The sequence below is a fragment of the Engystomops pustulosus genome, chromosome 5 (assembly GCF_040894005.1).
Source record: "Engystomops pustulosus chromosome 5, aEngPut4.maternal, whole genome shotgun sequence".
Classification (NCBI taxonomy): Eukaryota; Metazoa; Chordata; class Amphibia; order Anura; family Leptodactylidae; genus Engystomops; species Engystomops pustulosus.
Window position 1 is genome coordinate 21,551,093 of NC_092415.1, and position 24,398 is coordinate 21,575,490.

The 24,398-nt window shown below is 39.5% G+C and overlaps 1 protein-coding gene across 6 annotated transcripts in view; it reads left to right on the forward strand.

The window, feature by feature from the left end:
• Positions 1-24,398, forward strand: part of CSMD3 (CUB and Sushi multiple domains 3) — an 804,446-nt gene that overhangs the window by 688,452 nt on the left and 91,596 nt on the right. For all 6 annotated transcript variants that reach the window (XM_072151297.1, XM_072151299.1, XM_072151298.1 and 3 more), the window contains 7 exons: positions 3,037-3,225; positions 3,353-3,499; positions 10,630-10,818; positions 13,730-13,915; positions 18,073-18,267; positions 22,951-23,124; positions 23,525-23,698. In XM_072151297.1, the coding sequence (XP_072007398.1) occupies positions 3,037-3,225; positions 3,353-3,499; positions 10,630-10,818; positions 13,730-13,915; positions 18,073-18,267; positions 22,951-23,124; positions 23,525-23,698 (1,254 nt within the window). The remainder of the gene's footprint in view (positions 1-3,036; positions 3,226-3,352; positions 3,500-10,629; positions 10,819-13,729; positions 13,916-18,072; positions 18,268-22,950; positions 23,125-23,524; positions 23,699-24,398) is intronic.

Below are 24,398 nucleotides of genomic sequence, written 5' to 3' on the forward strand. Positions count from 1 at the left end.
AGCTGGAAAAAAATTCTGGATGTATTTCAAGACCCTCTTCGAGAACATGAATTTAAGGAATGAAAGCTCATTTTCTACTAATTTAGGATGAAGAAAAATATTGCAAAGCTGTTAAAAATTGAATTATTGGTGAATCAACTTTTTAACGGATATCAATATCACCAAACCGATAGCCCTTTCCTTGATCATTTAATACATCACAAACAATTTGTTGATGAACTGTTCAGACAATGTTGGGTCATCTAAGAGATCAAAGGGCTTCGTCAAATATTCAGAATGTTATTCATTTTGCTTCTTCCTAGATTATAGACTCTTGAGATATTTGTTTCAGAAAAATGCTTGATCGAAGCAGATCGATTATTATTGAACATGAGCTCTTCAAGGTTTACGTTAGACAAGCAGGGTTCCTTTGTTTTTATTAAATTAAACCTGGCCACCAGATTCCCAAAATGTACACTGACCTCAATAATATTAGATTCCCAATAGAGTTTATTCAGCCAAACCTGTTTTTTTTTAACGGAAGCATATAAGATGTTCTTCCGACTCTTCCCTTTCAAAGCCAGGAGGAAGGGCGGGGCATTTCCTGCTGTGTCAAAGGTAAACTTCCTGTCAATAAGTAAGACTCAAAAATCATGTAAGATTTCAAAATTTCTTATAACATTATTTATTTGGCAGTAAGCATTTATCTTTTGGGCTGACAACCCCTTCACTGCTCTCCCACACGAAAAGAAAATAAACCATACAAAACAATGTAATCATACAAAAAGAATCTTTCACTTATGAAATAAAACAATGTTTATTCTGAGTAAGGGTCGCTGACGAGTATCTTTGATGCCCTATCTTTTCAGATTTTTACATTCCAATGTGTAAACACACAAATATACAATGCATCCACTACAATATATACAGAGACTCTATAAGAGATTGCCTAGCAACTGGATTTATTGGCTTTGTTAAAAAAGAAAGAATGGGAATGTTTAGGATTAATTTTAGGTGAAAAATAGTCATTTATGACTCAGGCTTGTTCAGAACCAGGCTCCGTCTACATGAGACATCTGCTGATCGGATTAATCACAATTCACCAAGTAAGATAGAAAAGATTTTAGCTGTGTTCCATATGAGGAGTATTTGTCCCCACCACCACCTTGGAATTCCTCCAGTATAATAGCCTTGAGTCACAATGGATTTACTTAGGTTTTAATTTTTACACAACTTCTTATGCCAAGTGGAAACAAATTGCATCAATGGGAAATGGGGAAATAATTAAATGTGTAACATTTCACCATGGCAGACCAGAATCATTACCGGTACAGCTGGCTTTAGGGTATGTTCTCCAGATTTTGTGCTTTTTTTGTTTGATTTTGAAGCAGTTTCATTGCTATTACTGCAAGTTCAATGTAATAAAGCCACGGAAAATACTCAGTAGAAACTGCAGGAAAACTTAGGAGACTTAAAGGGGATGTTTTAAAGCAAGTTTTATTGTCACCTTCTACCCTCAGGATAGTAGATAAAAAAATTCATAAGTGGGGTATGACTGCTTGGGCTTTTCATGTTCACCAGAATGTGGTCTTGTTGTCATTGATTGATGGAGTGGTAGGTTGGCGTTGTGTCATTCTAGGAAAGCGTTGTTAATTGAAGTACGTGGCATCAGGTATCTCCATCACTTACAATATCGGCTGTGAAAGTCATGGAGATAACCAAACATTGTCATAACCGACTTCTGGCACTCCCGTGGAAGCATTCTTGATTTGCCACTCCATTGATTAGTCATAATAGGAACCCCATGCTCATGATCAGAGGGGGTACACGTGCTTAGACCCGAGGAAAGGCAATGAAACTTTGGACCATCGTTTTAAGGAAGTTGCACAAAGCTAATAAACTCAGCTGGATGTAAGAGCATTGCACATGGTCAAGTTTGAGTTGAGAATCTGCATGTTAAAGGAAATCTACCACATGGATGCAGTGCTTCTAAACCAAGTACACCTACAGTACATGTTGGCGTGTGCCTCTTGAAATAGAATCTGTTCTTCTTTTTGCTTGTTATAACTTGGTTTTTGAGAAAAATATCTTTTTACATTATACAAATGAGCCACAGGGGCTCCTGTCTCTACGCATGTGGGGTTGTCTCCAGCAACCATGTGATGTGGAGCCACCTGCTAAATTAGGAGATGACCATGCATCCATGTAAATTACCGAGGGTCAGCTGACTTCACTGGTTCTCTAGTAGGGGAATAGAGGGAGGAGGTGAGCATAATCGCTAAATGGCTGCTGGAATAATTATCAGACGACAGAGCTGGGAGTGGCTCCTGGGGGGGTTTTCTCCAAAATTAAGCTATTAGAAGCAAAATGAAGAATAGACCACGTGTTAGCAAGCACAGGCCAGCATGTAACTGTGCTTGGTTTAGAAGCATTGCCTTGTGGTAGATTTCGTTTAAAGAGGATTTTTAAAACATATGTATTGATGGTTGTCCAACTGCTGGCAACCTCACAGGTGATTGAAAGAGGAGCAGATGCAGCTCCGTATGATGTGTAGTGGGCATGAATGGTACTGCAGCTTAGTCCTATTCACTCTGAATGTGACTAATGTGCAGTAACCAGGAGTTGATTTTTGGTTGATCTTTGGAAGGATTATCAATATTCAAGTCCTGGAAATTCCCTTTAATTACTAATTCCGTAATTTCTTGACTAGTCAAAAAGTCTGAAGAAGGTTTAACGAGGCCTCTTTATGATGGTTACAATGTATCTTTACCATTATATGCAGTTTAATAGCACATCAAAACGATGTCCTATCAAGGCCCCACAGATTCCTATACCCAATTATATATAAGCACATGCAAAATCCATAAAGAAAAGATGGGTTTTTTTCAACAAAATGTTGTAGGAGGTTATATATAATCCCATAAATTTAAGTCTTCTGAAGGTGAAAATCCTCCTTGGATTTCTTATTATTCATTTTCTAATAGAACTATATAAAACAGCTGCAGCCGGAGATAAACCTTCCCTTTATGAAGACTGAATATTCACTGTCTCTTGCAGTGCTTTGCCCAGCCAATGAGATGCGCCTGGACTCGACAGGTATCATACTAAGTCCTGGATATCCTGACAGCTACCCAAACCTTCAGATGTGCGCGTGGAGCATTAGTGTGGAAAAGGGATACAATATAACCTTAATCTTCGAATTCTTTCACACTGAAAAGGAGTTTGACGTCCTGGAAGCCTTTGACGGTAATGAAACATTATGTCATTGAATATAATTTGACGCTTTTGTTCTTCTGGTGACATTTTGTACAATGCACTCGTCTTTTCTGTGAATGTTTCACATGTGCTAATCTGCAAATTTCATTTGGAACAGGACCAAACAGTCACTATCCGCTGCTTATTTCCTTGAGTGGGGATTATACGTCTAGTTTTAATATCACCAGCAGTGGGCATGAAGTTTTTTTGCGGTGGTCAGCAGATCATGGAACCAACAAGAAGGGATTCAGAATCCGATATATAGGTAGGATATGATTTATCCTTTCTGTGATGTTTTTAATAATTATCTTGTTGTTTTATCAGTTCTTTATTAGAATTTTCATGGCCCAATATAATAATCACATTTAAATAATAATAATAATAATAATAATAATAATAATAATATTGAAAATAATAATAATAACTATTATTATTATTATTATTATATTTAAAGCAAACCTGTCACCAAAAATTTTATTTTACCTGGTGTTCAGTTCTAACAGACTATTGATTTCAAAATGTCTTTGTCAGCATTCAGAATCATTTCAGTAGTTTATATAAGTTTTATTCGCATTACCTGGATCCCTGCCAGCAGATTGTGTTGAGTCCCAGGGCAGGGGCAGCTGCAGCCTGTGTGTGCTTGTGCTTCCTTATATATTCTTCCTCTCCTTCACAACATCCCCCTCCCTCCCCTCCCTGCTCAATGCAAATTGGGGAAGGGGAAGGAAGTTGGATGATTGTGGAGGAGAGGAGACTAAGACACAGACACACACAGGCTACAGCTCCCACCCCAACCGCAACAGGTTACATCCCATCCCCCAGGACTCATTATACAGTGCTGGCAGGGAGCCAGGTGATGTTAAATGAACTATTAAAAAGTACTGAAATGATTCAGAATGCTGACAAAAGCATTTTTAAAATATTATTGGCTATTGGAACCTGACACCAGATAAAAATTAGATTCCTGAATGACAAGTTCGCTTGAAGATTCCCTATATCTTTTAAAGTGGTTTTTATATCCACACAATTTTGCTGTCTAAATCGGCAGTCTGTTCAAACAGACACCAAACTGATATACCTACCAACCACCCATCCGAGTTATATCACTGCTATCTCTAATACACCAGGGTTGATTGTGTGCTATGAAAACATGAGTGAAAGGAGCAACCACATTGTATGTCTACGGCTCCTCCTTAAGGTGGACTTTTTCTTGGTGTCTGGAAAGGATATTCACTGTTTTCCTTTAAATTCCACCGGCAAAGCCATGGGTGGCATTTAAATGGCGGAAGTACATATATCATACATCATTGTCCCGAGGATTGTCAACTGCTGTAATGTCATCGGTCAACGGTGATCCGGAGTAAGTTGCAGCGTGTATACATATATCCAGTGCTGGCAATGGTCTACAGTGGAGGCATAAACTCCTAGCATCACTTATGTTTATACCTGGAAATATGAGCACCATATGGTTTGTATTATACAGCCTGAATCTGCTAGTGTGAAGGGGTAAGCACCATAAATTTAGTGTGAACATAGCCCTAAGCTCAGGAACTTTTTTATGTTTGGAAAGTTTTAGGTATCAATCCGAAGAGCTCCAAAGCTATAGCTTATATCAAGCCAACATATGCTTATGTTTTCCTGTTAATGAACACAGGGCCACTGCGGTTGTTGTGTTATTGCCATCACATATGGTACATTGGAAGGAGAGTTAATACGGTAACTAACATTTATATTAATATGCAAGTTAAGAGCCACCCATGGGCTAAATGCAACAGCATAAAAAGAAGCTATAATTATAATTCGAGTTTCCTTCTATATACTTAGCTCTTTGCAATCCAAAATAACGTAAGACACTAATAGGCATGCGGAAAAGTCACACGCATTAAGCGTTACTATGAAGATATCCTATCATGTGCCAAGGGATAATGGATGCAAATAATTACCAAACAATTGTAAATAAACACCCATAGACTGAAATGAACCGGAATCTACGCTAATGAATGCCGGCCGTATAGACGCCGCGTACATATGTACCATAGTAACTGAAAATTACCTACTAGATTCCTGCAAGATGTAAAGTTAGTAATTATCTGTAATTACCACTTACCATATTTCTACACAACCACTCAGAAATGTTTGGGAGTTGAGCCAGCGGGAATCCAGATATTTCTGCGGATTATTAGCTTGTTTAATCGTGTGGGAGATATAAGGAATTCCGTAAATAGATGGGCAAAAGTTTTATGGATTTCAAAATAAATTCAAATTAATTTTTGTTCATATTTTATTTACTTTATATACAAAAAGGAATGTAAAACACACTTAAGTCTGATGTCATTGTAGGGGAACTATAAGGAGCACCCTTTGATTTTGGAGGACCCAATATGTTCTTGTATTACAGTGATGGCAGTGAATGTAAACTGCAATGCTTCTTTTGTCCTGTGGTGGCACTGCAGGGAAGTAGAACACCTGTTGCTAGACCTCCCAAGAGATTTCAGCTGAATTCTGGATACCCTCTGACCAGTTTAACATTGCCTTCAGTGAAAAAAAAGTCTCCTAGTATAAAAGGATCACTCTAAGTTGGTTACCGATAACCAGCCTCATGGCAATTAAGATTATAAAGTAACATTTAAAAGGATAGGATACACTGTTATGCCTTATGGCATTGTCTCAAAGACCAAAAACATGCAGTAAATTTTTGCATCAAAGTGAAGACTATTTGTCCAAATGACAAGTTAACAACAGCTAAAACGGTGAAGGTTGGTAATGAGTCTTTTTCGGCACACATTGGGGCAGGTTTACTTACCTGGACCATTCGCAATCAAGTGGCGCGTTCTCTGCGGTGGATTCGGGTCTTCCGGCGATTCACTAAGGCAGTTCCTTCGACGTCCACCAGGTGTCGCTGCTGCGCTGAAGTCCGCCGAGGTCCGCCGGAGTTCACGATCCGTTGCTGGGTGCAGGTAAGCGCGCGTCCAGCGACACTTTTTTTTAAAATGCGGCGGTTCTTCAGAATCTGTCGGGTTTTCGTTTGGCCACGCCCCCCAATTTCTGTCGTGTGCATGCCGGCGCCGATGTGCCACAATCAAATCGTGTGCACCAAAAACCCGGGGCAATTCAGGGAAAATCGGCTCAAAACTGAAAAATTCAGGTAACCCGCCGTAAAAACACGATTCGGGCCCTTAGTAAATTACCCCCATGGTCCATGAGTTTCAACTGTAGTCACCAATATCCAGATGAAAAAAGGTGGAGGTTCTTATTTTGGTAGACCCTGCAGTGGGCGCTACCTAGGTGGGGATAGTAGTGAATCCCCACCTTTTATTGATTTCTATATAATGTTTATTACTATTGGGTAATGAACGTTTTAAGGGTTTTTCACCATCTGGATCCCCTATTGTCTTGAGGGGTCGTCTGCCATCAGGGCCAGCACAAGACAATTTTGTGCTGCCAACAGGAAAAACAATGCTTCCATCCTGGCCATTCAGTAATTCCTCCTTCCTGAACTCCTCCAATGCACCATCCCATTTACCCCAGTAAACCGCCCCAAACCTGGATTTTACTAGAACCCATATACAGTGCTTATCCAAGAACAATTTCTCCAATGCGGAAATCCCCAAAACCCTACTCCTGGTTCTCAAAGAAACTCTCAAACCTGGTTCTCAAACTACCTCTCCCTACTCTTATACCAGCCAGAGATAAGTTAATCAGCCAAAACTTGATTCATAAGCTTTGTTGAATTTTTCTAAAGATTTGGTTCGGGCTCAGTTCGAGTTGGTCGTCCCTCCAAATGCTCTAAAAATTGATATACAATCCCCACTAGTTCTCTAAAACACATATAATCCCAGCAAAAGTGACCCATAAATATGTATGTTAAGACCTAGTATTGGGATTTTCTCATTGGTTGGTGATACTTATGGTTGTTTCTTGGCAGATTAAGGAGTTTGCATTTCAGACATTCCATATAAATGACATTTTCTAGATTTTTTCAAATTCCCAGCAAGCCCCCTTGTCAACAATGAAGCCTGTAATGTCTTATTGGTGATTGGTTTGATATTTATTAGCGACACATTAGATAAACCAATTAATCTCAACATCTCCATATGTCAGGTTATATTGTGGCTTCAGATGATGTGACATTTAGGAGATGCGGGAGTGACAGGTAAATGTCACTTTATAATAACAGTTCCTAAAAATTAATTTATTGGCCATGACATCTGAATAGTGGTGGCCATCAGCAGAGGTGATAAGATATTGGACAACAATGATGATGGACTGACACATAGGAAAGACAAATATTTGGTATTACCGATCTATAGGATACTCAATACTGATGTGCCAATAGTTTCCTTGAGATTAGAATTTCTTGTTATTTTAGTAAAATGATCATTTTTAACTGAAAGTCTATTCTATCCAATAAAATAATTTATTAATATAATTAAAATGGCTAATAAGGTAATTTGCTGACCTACAGTGGTTGGGCAGACCTAGGAACAACCCAGAAGCGTTTTTAGTACCATAAAGAAACTTCCATCAATGGATCCTGCAGTGGATGACCCATGATACGTAATTTACCAAATGTGTCATTGAGGTTGGAAATTTCCCATAATCCCCCAAAATGATGACATTGGAACATGAGTAATTTTTTCCCTGAATGCCCTAAGTGTGTCAGTTACGAGGTCATGTGTTACAACATTAAAAAAAAAACTATATCAATATGATATTTCAGTGAGTCTACTGTCCAGAGTAAGAAAGACTAGTGACGGGCGGGTCCGTACCAAACATTGCAGGTTCGGGTCACCTGAACCCGTACTTCAGTCAGAAGTTTAAGTCCAAATTCGGTTATGCTCACCCCCTCCACTGCTAACATCTGAGATTGATTCTGGCACCGATCACAGGTATCATCTGTTTAAACACTGCTGTTTTAAAGCCAATGGCAGCATAATAGGTGGGTTGTCTCTACTCAATGACATCATAGGGAGCGACAATCTTCCTCAAAATGACAACATGCACTAGCCACATTGATTTAAATGTCGCCAGCATTTTTTTACCAGTGGCAGTTAAACAGTTAACACCTGGGGGGTTCACATCCAGGTTTGGGATCCAAATAGATCTTTCAAGATCTTATAGTAAAACCCAAACTTTAACAGTTCCGCTCATCACTAATAAGGAAATGTATCAAACTATTTACAGCAAAATTTTGTAATAATTTGCAACAAAAAACTTTATTGAATGTCTTGCACTACTTTTATGAACGGTTTTCAATAATTATTGGAGTTCTTTATGACTCGTATTACTTAATACCAGGAGTTGTGTTCTGCTATATAAATTGTCCGTCCTAGTGGCACCAGGTATCATTCCACACAATGGGGCTCATTTACTTACCCAGTCCATTCGCGATCCCGGCGCGCTGTCCGACATTGATTCGAAACTTGCCAGGATTCACTAAGGTGGTGCACCCGATATCCAGTAGGTGTCGCTGCTGCGCTGAAGTCCACCGGAGTTCTCCTTCTTCGTCCCGGTGTATGTGAGTGCTATTCTTGCGACACAATTTTTTTTTTAAATTTCGTGGTTTTTCCGAATCCGTCCCCAATGTCTGTCGTGTGAAAGCCGGCGCCGATGTGCCACAATCCCAGGGCAATTCGGCATAAATCGGAAATATTTGGGAAACCTGACGAAAATGCTCGATTCGGACCCTTAGTAAATGTAAATGTGCCCCGTTATGTAATAATTTCACCAGTATATTGAATTGAATATTGAACCATTTATACCACAGAAAACAAGTCCTCTTAAAACTCTATAAATTGAAAATATAAGATATAATAGCTTTTGGAACATAGGAAGTGAAAAATAAAAATTTTACAGCAAAAACTCCCCCCGTTCTGAAGAGGTTCAGCCTTTTCTTTAACTATTTTGATGCCTAAGAAGGATAAAACTGATTTACTATACACGGTTTGATCCTAGTTAGTTCTTCATGCGAATTTTTAACATTGTCTGTCACAACATTTCAGAAGATTGTAGCCTCCAGGGAAACTACACTTTGTTATGCAAAAAAAACTCTCCAAATCTATCTATCGCACTTCATGGTTGACTTGTACAGACAAACTTCCACATTAGAAAATGGTTCTCTTCTCAATATAATTGGATTAATCTCATGTGAATTTCGCCAGAGATACGGCACAGCTGTTGTAGCATCATAATAACTCGACATCTGTAATAACAAGATGTGCAATTTCATTTGAGGATTTACAAGATATTAAAGCTGCATCAGTAAAATTCACAGACATATACATGAAGACATATACACGGACCAGACATACATCATATAAAAAAAAGATAAATTACAAATTTATGGTGATTAGTAAAGAGTTGTCTCTAATTTACCTTTTTAATATTTTTGTAACCAAAATGTGGTTTTTTAATAAAATTAACAATGAAAATAAAATTAAAATAATAAAATGAAAAAGGCAAAGAAGTATTTGATTTAATATTAAAAGGGTAAAACAAAAACAAAAAGGGTAAAACAAAAACAAGTTAGGACCTATCCACTTAATAGGGCCTAACTTGCTGATCTGCGTGGGTCTCAGTGAACATGAGAACGTGGGGTTCAATGTACCCCCTTCGGAATCCACTCCATTCCCCAAGATACCCAGTTGCGCATCGCATGGATGCCTCAATCAACCCTATGGAGCTGGCGGAGGTTGCCTAGCATCGTACATGGCAATCTTGGCCATTCCCATAGAGATGAACAGGGCCATGCCCAAATTACTGCTCCGCTCATCTCGGGCAGTGACATGGGGTCCAACAGAGGTACATTGGACCCCGTCGGACCCCCCATTCTTGTGATCTGTAGGGAACTCATCACTGATCCGCAGGTTAGGCCCTATCTTGTGGATATGCCCTATCTAGTTTTGTGGGAGAACCCTTATTAATATTTAATATTATTAATATAACAATCATACAAGCGGTCCCCTACTTAAGAACACTCGAATTACATACGACCCCTAGTTACAAATGGACCTCTGGTTATTGGTAATTTATTGTACTTTAGTCCTCGGCTACAATGATCAGCTATAACAGTTATCACAGGTGTCTGTAATGAAGCTTTAGTGTTAATATTGATTCTTATGACAACCCAACATTTTTAAAATCCAATTGTCACGGAGACCAAAAAAGTTCTGGCTGGGATTACAATGATAAAATATACAGTTCCGACTTACATACAAACTCAATTTAAGAACAAACCTACAGACCCTATCTTGTATGTAACCCGGGGACTGCCTGTATTTTATATAATGAAGTGTTAATTTTTCCAGCCATATTTAGTAGATTTTATAGTCAAACTATGTATTTTTTATGTTAGCCATATCATATTTTTTTTACTAAATCATCCTCCTTTTGCAGCCCACTACTGCAGTACTCCCGAGTCTCCTCCACATGGATTCATTGTAAGTCAGACAGGTGGACAACTCAACAGTATGGTGCGCTGGGCCTGTGATCGAGGATTTCGTCTTATTGGAAAAGGAACAGCTGTCTGTAAGAAAACACCATATGATTATTATATATGGGATGCGCCTGTTCCTGCATGTCAAGGTAAAAATGTTTTATTTATAGAAAAATCCTATGCATAAATATATTATATTTGTTATATACAGGTCACGGGTGTCACTGGTGAGGGGTCTGGGTTTGATACCGGAACCAAGACGGGATTTTCAAATTCAAACCCAAATTTTTACGTGTCCACTCATCACTAATCTATGACTACTGATGTTTTGTGGGTTAAAAAATGGTGAGAATACAGAAAATGGAAATCCCTAATATTTCTTTCATGGTTTTCTATGTCATTTTTAAGTTTCTAATCCAGAAAGTGCACTGTAGGCAACGGCACATTATGCGAAGCCGCAGTCATCGAGCTCATTACGCAAAGTCTATCATACAAATTAAGATGTTAACAAGATAATGGGAATTACTATTGAATTCATGGGATCCTGTTTTGTCTGACATTTGCAAAGAAACCCTCAAGTGATAATGCATTTAAGCAAATCAAATCAATTAGGAGGAACACGGCTTGATACACTTCACAAAGTTAAGGGCTATTGCTTGGTCAGGTTGTGAAAGTAGAAGACAGGAGCAGAGAAGTGGAACAAAAGCTGGTTCAGCAGCTGGAGGAAGGGTGCCAAAATCTATAAACATTTGCATAGAGTTATCATTTTGCTAAATTAGACATGAATTTCCTTATGTGAATATATAACTTTTTATAGTCATTCTGCTGATGGTGATGTTGGCTATAAATAGTGACTATACAGCTCCATTGATTTAACCTTGAGTCCCATTCGCATTGGGATCTGTAATTCTGTATCGCTACCAATAATAGGGTCTATGGACATTGCGTTCATACGTGCCAAATATAAGTGTAAGGCTCCATGCATATATCCATATGAGCAGATGTGTGGCGCAAGCCAGCTGGAGAAGGTGGGCAGGGTGAGAGCTGCTAACCCCTCCCCATCCATAGGGGGCTGACCGACTGTGCCACAAATATAGATGGAAATAGGACCTGCTTCATCCTTTGTGGTCAGTCTGCCCATACACTATGCATGTATATGGCCGCCGTGAGCTAACGGACATTTTTGCAGACTCAATGGTCTTCTCTATCTTTGTAGACTTTCTTGGTAGATGTGTGATAATAACTAAAGACACAGGGAAGACACATAGAACAGGGAGCCCAAAACTTAGCACCCCAAAACTGTCACCTGCCTGTCTACCTTGGCGTATCCTAAGATAATACGGAACAACTAGGAGTCGTTCCCTACCTAGGTCAAAGGGAAGAATCATGAGTTGTCTGGGTCACAACTAGATATAGCACAAAATCATTGAGTCAAAGGGAAAGTCAAAAAAATGTAAAGCAGCGTAAAAAAAAAAACTGAAATTCAGAAATATAGCAAAAATAAACACAACACATCCTAATCCACATTCTACGGACAGAAGACGATGCTGGCACAGATGTCTAGGAAATCTGATAAATTAGTCTTTACTACATGTAGATCCATACGTCCCGTTAGTGATAGATCACCTAAAAAGTCATTACATATAACTATTGGGTGTTCGATGGTGCCGCATGTCTATAAATATAACCCAAAAACATAAAAATTATGTTTTTGTGATAAATTGTGACTTTTTATTGAATAATCCACTTAAAACATACAAAGAATGCTACACAGAGCTAAAAAGCATGGACATGATTAGCACAAAGGGAACAAACATAGAACTCCACCCAGTGGTACTGTTATTGCATACAACTAGTTGGGGTAAATTGGACCAAGCACCGTAGGGACCTGTACTTTAAAATATCCACTAATGAACAAATCCAACACAGAACAAAGAACAGACTTTAAGAACCCTATATTGTCTCACTCATCTTGACGTGCTTTTCGTTTAAGCTTCGTCAGAGACGGACAGAGACATGTCCCCATGTGATACTTTGAGTAATATAAATGTGCAGGCCAATGGAGGACAAGGAAGACATGGGTTGGGCAGGAGTGTACAGAATAGGTACTGTGTTGTGGTGCATGTCATCTACTGTTTGACTCCACGAATTCATGTCTTTGCACTGGTGCTGGCAGCACAAGCAAAGTAATTGTTGGCGCTCCTCTGGCGCCCAGTCGTGGATTTGATACAGGAGATGACATGTGCCACCACACATTAGCTATTCGCTGCACTCACGCCCACAGCTTCATTGTAAAGCATTGGCTGGCCTGCTCACGGGATAACAGTCCTGGATGAGAAATCTGGCATAGTACAGACAGTCCCCAGGTTATGAACAAGATAGGTTCTGTAGGTGTGTTATGAAGTCCAATATGTCACAGGTATACATGTATATTGTGTAAATGTAACTCCAGACAAAATTTTGTTTGGTCCCTTTGAGAATCGGAAGCTGGTGCATCGTATCGCAGCTGCCTGCTGAGAGTCATCACCTGCTGACAAACCGACTGGGGGGCAGGGGCACCATCATATGCTGGTGCTTAGCACATGGTACCAGTGTATGAAAAATGTGCCACTGTATATCCAACAAAGGATATCTTCTCATGTGGTTAATAAGAGCTGCAGCATTGTGCGCCATTGCTTGATCTTAACCTCTACTCTGTAGGCTGAGCCAGAGAAACTTGAAGGCTCTGGCCTTGCCTGGCATAGAATTGTACTTAAACAGTAGGCTGTCTCTGCCCACTTGGAGTGGAGGTGGAGTAAAAGAGGGAAAAGTCACAATTCCCAACCACTCACCAGGAGTTGTGACTTTTTCAGGAATGTGTACGCCAGCACAAGCCATGATAAATCCACACCTTGGTCTTTCGATCTCTTTTAAGTTAAAACATATGACATTGTGCTACCTCAACACACATCTTGGTCATGTCATATAAATACTATGAAATAGAGAACACAATGGTTTGTGAATGGGCTTGTATGTCCCTACTGTTCTGTAAATATACCATTGTCTTTGTTTTCTTTGCAGCAATATCTTGTGGGATTCCCAAGGCTCCGGTGAATGGGGGCATACTGGCGACAGATTACTTAGTGGGTACAAGTGTCACTTATTTTTGCAATGATGGATTTAAGTTATCATCCAAAGAGCTCACACAAGCCATATGCCAGCCAGATGGCACGTGGAGCAATCATAACAAGACACCGCGTTGTGTAGGTAAGTGAGACGGAAAGCTTTATATTTACTTTACACTATCAACATGTAAGTGGAGTAAATGAACATCATGTTTCACAAATCTGCGGCGGGTGAGGAACACGTATGGAAATGTTTTTATATTTCAAGGTGAAGAGATTTATGAATGTGTTTGATGTAAAATCCGTACAGCCCTTCCAGCATCATCAGTTATAACGTGTCTGGACTTTCAGTACATCCTGCTATTTTTGGAACCCCAGTGGAGCCCAATAAATTAACCCTACCATATTGGAAATGCATTTTAATCTATGGGAAGTATGGTATGGAGCAAGATATGCTGGGCATAGTTTACAAGATGTTCTCTCTGTAGGCAACATAATTTGGAGCACCAGGAGCTCCAGGATCCAACACAATAGGGGTCATTTATTTTTCTTCCTTTTTATGTCTTTTTTATGACTTTTTTGGGCGCATTGCATTTTTTTGTGAATTTTTGAAATGTATATTGAATTTGTTTATTGTCAGTATGTCACATTTATCTTCTATTCCAGATGTTCTAAATGACATTTATCTTTTTAAATTGTCCAAAATTTGCAACATTTTTTGCCCAAAAAACTCCAGTCGAAACCATGCTTAAGGAAAACTTAGAAAGTGGAAAGTGGTTTTAGACATTTGTGCAACATTTTTGAGATATTTGCAACAAATGTCGCAAAAACAAAAAATATTTAACACAAGGCAAAAGTGAAAGTGGTAAATTACCAAAGTAGCAGATGGAAAAAAAAACTGGCAAAACAAGCCAAAACAGAAATAAGATAAATGACCCCTAACGTGCTGCACCCACAGCTAGTATACTTTAAAACAAGAGGAGTTTAGTAGAATGAACATAGTGTGGCTCTGGTAACACCCCCAGAGCATCTCTGGCTCATTAGTATCTTTTAAAAGTTGAGTTTAGAGGGAAGGAGGCCATGAATAAATATAAAAGGAGGCCCACATAGCCAAATCTCAATCCCCGGGCAGCCTGTAAGTGCCTGGTGAAGTTGTATATTATTAAACTATGAGGGGGTTGTATATAAAATAACAATGGGCTGTTTGGGGATGATAAACTAGGGAATATTTTACTTTGTGCCTTAATTTTGAATGCAGCCATGTGAGTTTACTACAAATGGGTCCAATAAAGCTCTATTGCCCAGGGGCCTACTAAAACCTGGGGCTAGCCCTGCTCTCAGTGATCAGGAGAACAGCAACCCTTGTGATTGGAGGACCAGTGCCCATGTGTACTCGGTGCTCAAGTCACTTCTGTGAGACTCCATAATATAACCTTTGAATAACCTCATTGATCGCTTGATTCCCCTGAGATCTTATATACCCCCATTATCATCATTGTTGGTGGACTAAGGCCCGTTCCACACTTGCGAGTGTGATGCGATGAACTCGCATCACACTTGCAACGCATGCTGCCGGGAACGCACGGCCCGAGCGCTGCACACCGGGACTGAACTCAGCATGTCAGTTCACTCCTGGTGTGCAGCGCTCGGGCCATGCGTTCCCAGCAGCATGCGTTGCGAGTGTGATGCGAGTTCATCGCATCACACTCGCAAGTGTGGAATAGGCCTAAGAGGTTGGAACATCAGAAATCTGTAACCAATCCCCTTTTCTGTGGAAAGGAGAGTAGTTATTTTTGTTGGACCTCTCCTGGTCATGGTTATTAGTAAATAGCTTTGTAATAAATTATTATATCGATTCTTGATATACTTGTGGATGCAACTTTTGGCCAATAGCAACATTTCTGGAGACTATTTTGTAAACCCTGTCATAAATAAGGTCAGTAGATGAGTTTATTCCTTTAAGTTTCACCCATTTAAGACGTTCCCCTTGCGCTTAAGCCAGGTGAGAAGAAGTGGTTTACTAAGCTACAACTGATCCATTAATTGGATAAATTAGCCGGGTCATGTTATGTGCTTTCATTTCTACCACGGTCTTTTAAAACCAAAGCTAATGAAGACCTAAGTGTCCTTAAAAGCTTACTTTATTAACCCCTGAGACACTGGAGTACTTATTCCATGATAACATATGTGACAAGAGTCTCTAGGACTTCAGCTCGTTAAATGGAGAAACCATTGTATACCCCCCCAGTTGCTAGGCAATCAGGATGTTAATGTATCTTCTATCCTACAGAGTCACTCTTGGCATGAATACGTGTGAGATAAAGTTGTGAAGTCATTTTAGATCTTGGCACACATAACTGATAAAACGCCTGTCACATAAAGTATTCCTACATATCTTACATTTGCTCTTTGCCAACTTAAACTGTATTAGTCAACACACTTTACAGAAATTATTAGACCAGTGTGTGCACCTGAGAAAACTTACTTTTATTTATTTTGTGAAATGTAATCGTAATTTTCTAACAGTTTTCCTCACTGCTTGCTTTTTATATAATCTATAGTCCTTTCATGTGTTGGAATAAGAGACCTAGCAGCTCCCTGTACCATGCTCCCATCAAGAGGCATGAATTCATGCCTCTTGGATGACGTCATCTCCCTCTCTCAGCATGGAAGTAGGAGGTGTGGGGGCGTGCATAATTAGCAGCCCGGAGCGCTGGACATTATGTACCTGCAGTCCAGGCTGCTAATTATAAGGCCCCATGAACATGACCTTATAAAACGGATGGTTTTTACGGCCCCATGCATTCCAATGGGCAATCCATGTACATGGCTGTATTGTCCACCGTACTATACCATAAGCGTACCGTAAAAATATAGAGCATATCCTATTTTCCACCATATTTCCATTCCGTACGGCCCATAGAAGTCAATGGGAATGTGTAAATAATGGGGTAAATGTGTGCTGCATATGGCTGTGAACCGTATGCTGCTGTATACAAGTGCAGAACTAGTGGGAGGTACTTTCTGTCAGCCACTATATTTTATTTGGATATGGTACGGATACGGTATGGATACAGTGCAATACGTTGCCATACTGTTGCAATTAGTCCCAGAATACAGCCGTGTATTCAGAACAGTAATGTGCATGGGTCCTAAGTTTGTTTTCTTGGTGATCCCGCTTAGCGTGTCAAGTAGAGATGAGCGAGTATACTCGTCCGAGATTTATGCTCGGTCGAGTATAAGCATACTTGGACTGGCTCGTTGCCCGGACGAGTATTTCCCCTGCTCGCAATCGAGCATTTAATTAAGAAAAGACAGTGAAGAACAGTGCAGAATAGAATAAAAACAGTGAACAAAGTGAACACAGGATCATTTAAGTGAAGAACACATTGAAATAACACAGTGTAGAACAGATTACAGATGTTCCGAACATTGGCAATCTGTTCCGAAGACACGCGTGCAGAACGGTGTTCTCCGCAATAGTATCTGAGAACAATGTGTGTGAAGAACACCTTCCAGATGTATTGGAACATCTGGGAGGTGTTCTTCACACATATTGTATTATACTTTGCAGGAGTTCTTCCCACCTCTTACTGTGTGAGATTACGGAAGGCAGAGGGAGAAGGGGCAGGGGGAGACTGTGAAATCACCATTGAAGCTACAGCATGGGGGGGGGGGCTCTCTGGTAATGCCCCAAGAGCCTTTCAGACTCATTAATATAATTGTACAAGTTTTGATTGAGGTCTTCCCTCTTCATCAGGACCAATTTGGTTAGCCGGAGAGCAGGTAGCGAGCATGCCTTGCTCTTGGACAGTCCAAATTGGATCTGATGAAGAGAGAAGTCCTTCCTTTAAAATACATTATCCTTTTACTTGAACCATAAACCTCTAACATAACCCATTGGTTTAGTACCGTTTTTTTCCACACAATTGACTATTATCCTAATGAAAACACATAAATGCTTTGCTCATAATCAGCAATGTATGCATGTTCATGCCCTTACACTTAATTTGTTGGTACCTGATCGATGAGATGTTATGACGAGAGCTGGTGTTGCCACTATAGGCAAAAGTCAACTTTTTCAAGGAATAACTCATATCACAATACAAAAATTGGATGTGAATTATAATGTCACTATATTCTCAGGTTTTTTAAATATAATACTAAAATTTGTTTCAATACTTTATTATAGCTTTTCCTTTCTATTTTTATGGTACATCTTTTTTATTCCATTCATTTAAAACAATTGTGTTTGTTCCAGTCTAATACATGTTATTTGTGTATTTGTTTTCTTTGAAGTCGTTACATGTCCAAGCATAAATTCTTTCACCTTGGAACACGGGAGATGGCGCATTGTCAATGGATCCCATTATGAATACAAGACAAAAGTCGTCTTCAGCTGTGATCCAGGCTACTTCCGTTTGGGACCAGCATCTATTCAGTGCCTTGCCAATGGGACATGGAGCTGGAGGAACGAGAGACCACACTGCCAGAGTACGTATAGAAGATTATTCAATGCTGGACATTACAGAGGAATAGTAAATTGGTCAGAAATTATACAACTTCGTAGGGATGTATATATATATATATATATATATATATATTGTCCGTAAGATTGATATTATCTGATATTAAATCAAGAGTCTTGCTCAGTGCCCAGCTCACATTTCGTGTGGGGTGTTTGAGTTTGACAATGTTGTCTTTGAAGCTAGAAGGCTCATTCCGAATTCAATTGCTGACCCTTCTGCCCTTGGGAAGTCCCTAGGAACAGCTTCAACGGTTTCAGCTTCTCACAAGTCAGCGCACGGCTGTCGAATGGTTCACAATATACTTTGAATATGAAGTAGTTACAGTACCAAGACGAGATTGTTTCTAAGGATAAAGATTTTTTTATTGATTCTCTCTATTTATTTGTCCTTAAACTATTTTTTGTGGATTAAAATGAATTGAAATGCAGGAATTTATTTAAAAAATTTATACTTTATAGGATTTTTATGATGATTGTCTAATATTTTATAATAATGACAGTCATGGGGTTAATGTGGAACATAAAATATGGAATCTGTCATCAGAAAGTATAAACCACTACCAGTATGTTGTCGAACAGCTGAGCAGCTTATAGATTGTGTTTCTTTCATGGCTTGGAGTGGTGGCATCATCCAGAAAATCAACTTTGAAGTGAGATGTAAATTGGTTTTATGGAGTCAACGAAGTGGAGAGTTCATCACTGAAGTCAAGTTTTCCCAGCCTTAAAACGCCCCTTTCACTATGATTGATGGTCCTATGTCCTGGGATATCATTGATAAGATCTCCTGAAGTTCGACACATGATGTCAATTACAAAGGAGGCATCCAGAGGAACAGAGAGAGCTTGACTTCAGTGTTAAACTCTCCGCCTACCTGACTTTATGCAACCAATTTACATCTCACTTCAAAGTAGATTTTCTGGATGATGCCACCAATCTGGGCCATGAAAGAAACATGATCTAGAAGCTTCTTAGCTGCTTGACAACATACAGGTAATAGTTTATTAGACCAATTTCTGATGACAGGTTCCCTTTAAGTTGAAGGATCACGCCAGGCAAAAAAAATATTCCCTATGTCCAACATTATGGTATTGCATGTTTCAGGCTCATAATTGTTCTTTTACTTGGTGTTTCTATCTTTATATATCACATTGGGATGGTTGCTTAGCAGCAGAATAAATCTGCCTTCGGGGATATGCTCTCTATTCTTGAGTTTCTGAGATCGATGTGTCGCCCATCACAGGCAATTGTATGTTGGACTTTTGAAAGGCTCTTCACACGTGAACTAAACACCTATTACGTTTACTTATAATAATGTGACAGGTTCCTGTCATACAGCTTGGCCTCCCTGACTGTATACTTATGGATTCCCATACTATTTAGTAGAATTTAATGGGGAAAATAATTACAGTGCACCACAGCTAGAAGATATGGTTCTGTCTTTGGCGAGTTAAGTAAATCTGCTACTGGAATTGGCAGCAGACCAGAGGAGAAGCAAAATCAAGCTCAAATTTTAAAGTTAAGATAGAAGATCTTTTGAAGTAAAGATTAAGTATGAACTAAGTGTTAAATTTATTATAGTGGCTTAAAAGTGTAGGGATGAACACTTATGTTTTCACAGGATGTTTTTATTGAGACTCTCATAAGGTATAGTTCAAATTAAGAGTCTTAAGATACCATAAAGCAGTGATGGTGAACCTTTCAGAGACCGAGTGCCCAAACTACAACCAAAAGTGCCAACATGTCATTTCAAGCAGTAATTTATTGCTAGCTGTTCTTCAACATCATTCAGTTGAATTGGTTCTCCTAAGGCCACCAATGCAGTTGAAAGAAGGGGGGCAAATTCAGACCATCATTGTAGCTTCTCTCCAGGAAGAATGGTGGGTCCAGCAGGATGACCTACAAAGACAGTGCAGTTCAGTCAAGACCTTCTCACTTTTCCTGCAGTTTCAAACAGCCAGTGAAGTGTTACTTTAAAATAGCACTGACAACAACACCTCTTAAGTTGCTTAAGGCTGCAGGAAGATTTGGTGGATGTGGTTCTGTTTGGTGAAATTGGAGCAATGGCCTGAGTGCCCACAGGATGGGCTCCGATTACCACCTCTGGCACCCGTGCCATAGGTTCGCCACCACTGCCATAAAGCATTATGAAATCAGTAACACTCCGAATGTTGAGCTCACTAGTGTCCACTATGCAATAGATTAGTATAAAATTTAGTATAATAGTATAAAAGCACAGGAGGATCGCAGAACAGTTTTTTTGCTTTGGTAGGTGAACTAATTTCCATACTCTTTTGCCTGTATTATTGGCAAAAACCAAGGTGGAAAAACCGATGTGGAACTCGGTAAAACCTTGGTAAAACCGAGGTGGAACTGAATTTCTTTGTGAAAAAGGTACATTGTTGGACGGCCATTGTAGAACTAATACAACTCTATGATAAAAAAGACAGCCCAACATAATAACAAGCAACTTATACAGAAAGCACTATAGAAGAATAACAGGCAGGTGCATAATGTGCCACATTCTATGGGTAATTTGAGGAATTTTAAGAAGTATTCCACACAATAAAACCCATAGTCTAATGCCATTTCATATGCTGTAAAAATACCAAAAAATTGCAATGAACTTCTGTTCCCAAGTGCTAAACTATACAAGTAGTGAGCTTATCATACTCTGAGTGGCAGCAGAAATGGCCGTCATCTGTTGTAGGGATTTCAAGTGAAAGTTTATTTTTAATAGCACATATTATGGTTTGAGGGAACTTGACATTTTTGTAGGTTATTAAATATTTTTTTGACTAAAATAAAATGCAGGTAAAAGACATAGTACAGTTATACGTGCTATAACCCCCCCCAAATTTTTTTTTACCTTTGTGCAGTATTTGTGTTTCTACATTGGTATCTGTGTAATCTTGAGTTAGCAGAGATTGTGGGGCACATTGTCTGATGATAATGTAATGTGCCGCGATTCACTAAGATCTTGCACCCGATATCCTGCATGTCGCCCGATATCCTGGTGTCGCTTCCCCGCTCAGTTCCAACGGTGTTCACCTTCTTCTTCCTGGTGCATGTAAGTGCATTATCCTGCGACACAATTTGAAAGTTAAATCCCGCGCTCAGTCCGAATCAGATAGATCATCTGACGGCCCACCCCCCCAATCCCAGCTCAGACCCCTTTAAATACCTGTCCAAACAGTGCAATCCCGAAAACAAAGAACAGTCCGACGAAAGTGCGATCCACGACCCTTAGTAAATAAGTCCCCATATCTTTGTACCTTTCTGAAATCTGCGGTGTAAACATGGGTTTAGGGCAAGATTGTTGGGTTCTGAATTAGGAATCACTTGTTATTTGCATTCCGCCAGTTGTGTGCCATATTCATGATGTGTTGGTGCCACAATATTGCCGATTTTCTGACACTTGTGCCTTTTCTTTGGTCGCTCAATTTGGGCCCAACTTTGGAATCCTGACACTTTTCCTGCACTTCTAGTTTCCCGACACTCGTTTTGGTGCGATTGGTATAGAATTACACCAGCTGAAAGCTCATTTTGACCTTCATGAATGTGGGGTTTGTTTAGTTCCTTTTTGGACATGCCCCAATTCATTAATCCCTTGTGCCACAATATAACTTTCCAGTCTAACTTACTGAACGATTTGTGTTTCAAAGCAAAAAACCCTATAACACAAATATTGAATCGCCCCCACTGTTTTCTCTGTGTCCACTAATTACCTCAGTGTTGGAGCAATTTTCACATTTCAAGGGACAAAGGTAAGTAAAAAGGGGTTTCTAGGCTAAAAGATCCCAAATAGATACAAAAGATCCCAAATCTCAAATTTGTGAGGTCCAACACTGATTCCTGTTATATTCTGACTACCATCTGCTGAACCATGGGGGTGTTCGATTTTAACCCTACCAATATTTTATATAATTCAAAGCAATATTTGTAGCTTGTAAAAGACCCCTCCCCTTGTTTTGCCCCCTCCCCGGTCTTGCTGTGTTGAAAGAGTTTGAAACTAAAAGTTTATCAGTGGTTGCTGTGCACATGCTGGAACATGTAACAGGTATATACTGGATTTTTTTTTATTTTTTGACTTGAGTAACGCTACTACTCCTCTATAGTATACTGCATCATGAGATGAGAACACTTCTTCAGGATGGTAAAAATTATAACCTTAAACTGTTACAGCCTCTCAAGAATACAAATACAGTTCAAGTCGGAGGGATGCATAGGGATCAGTTCAGGTAAACCATGTAATGTCTCAAACTTTATGCAGTTGCATAAGGATTTGTTATGAAAATCACCCCTGAGCAACACAGTGCTTGGATCAAGGACATAACAAAAGTGGGTGCGTGGGTAGTATTTGTATTGGGGTTTTTAGGGTGTGAAAAACGGCTGTTCCACATAAGAACACACTAGTGTTTTTTATTGAAGGATTGGCTAGAAGTCAATTTACGGGTAAGTCACTGTATAAAGCTAGGAGTTACAAAACTATCCCTCACACAACAAACCGCAGGACTTCAAATTCAAACCCAAGGCTTTTCAAAACTTTTGTTGAACAGGAGGGCAGTGAAGCCCTAATTAAGTCACGGATAATCCCTTAGTCCATGTTTTTATTTTACAACATATTTACACTCATTTTATAATCTTTTTAGTTACATCATGTGGAGAACTTCCTGTTCCACCCAATGGAAAGAAAATTGGGACACAAGCAACATTTGGATCTACAGCAATATTTACCTGTGATACAGGCTACATGCTGGTCGGGTCAGTGGTACGTGAATGCTTATCCTCTGGACTTTGGAGCGGCACAGAAACAAGATGTTTAGGTAAGTTTCAACTTTAAAAAACTGTTAAATAAGTTTATTTTTCATTCTAGAATAATATTGGCTAAACCCCCTTACTTAGCCAAGATAAATGAATATCTAATGCAAATGGGGGCATCCTTACTCTACCCCAACAGCATATGGGGGTTGAGAGAAGAGTTCATTTTATTCCCATACAAATGAACTATTTTGTTTCCTAGGGGAGGAAAGCAAACCATTGCCAGGTTACATTGCCTGTGACTATTGAGGCATGTGAACAACCAATTATCTTTCCATATATTTACTATTGTTTGAGAAAAAGACCCCCATACATAAAAAACTCAGCCCACTAGAATCTACTGCATTGACTCTACTGTGTATGAGCACCTCACGTGACACATATCTTATATGTTTCCCATTGCAGCTGGTCACTGTGGCACTCCTGAACTAATTGTGAATGGCCAAGTAATTGGAGAGAATTATGGGTACAGAGATACGGTTGTCTATCAATGCAGCCCAGGATTCCGTTTGATCGGATCATCTGTAAGGATTTGCCAGCAAGATCACAACTGGTCTGGTCAGTTGCCAGCATGTGTGCGTAAGTAGTCACCTCTTCTTCTAATGCTGTTTTACTTCATATCTGGTTTATACATGGAGAAATGTATGTAAGAAATCAATTACAATTTACAATCAATTGAATATGGCATGTTACTGGTTCTCCCACAATGCCTCCACATGGCACCGCTGGGAAAATTTAGAGGGGGTTACATTTTATTGGTCACTTCATTCTCAGAATTGATGAAGGTTCCAAAGTGTATCCAAGTAACAGTGGGGGCAATTTACTGAGACTAGTTCATATTCTGTGCACCAGTACTGCCCTCTTGTACCATGAATTGCTACTTTCCAGTCTTGCAGACCAGACAACTGGAATACAGGGCAGAATTAATCTCACCCAACATCCTCCACCCCCATGTATCCTGTCAACTCTCTGGCCAAAAATTAACAAAATATATTAGTTAGTCTTATAATAGGAACCTGCATTATACATATATCTTTCTATTGAAAGTCTGTGTCCTAAAAGCAGAGAAATATTCACATTTAATTATATGCAAATTAGTAATTTAGGGTGCCATGGGTGTAGCTGTAAGGTCCTGCACATCTTAATTTGCCAAATTTTACAGTGGGGGAGCGGCACAAATTGTGGCTAGCTCATGGCGCCCATAGTTGTTCATTGTGCATTGGAACGGTAAGGTGAGCACACCATGGGACACATTTATCGGGGCTTGTATGCCAAAATT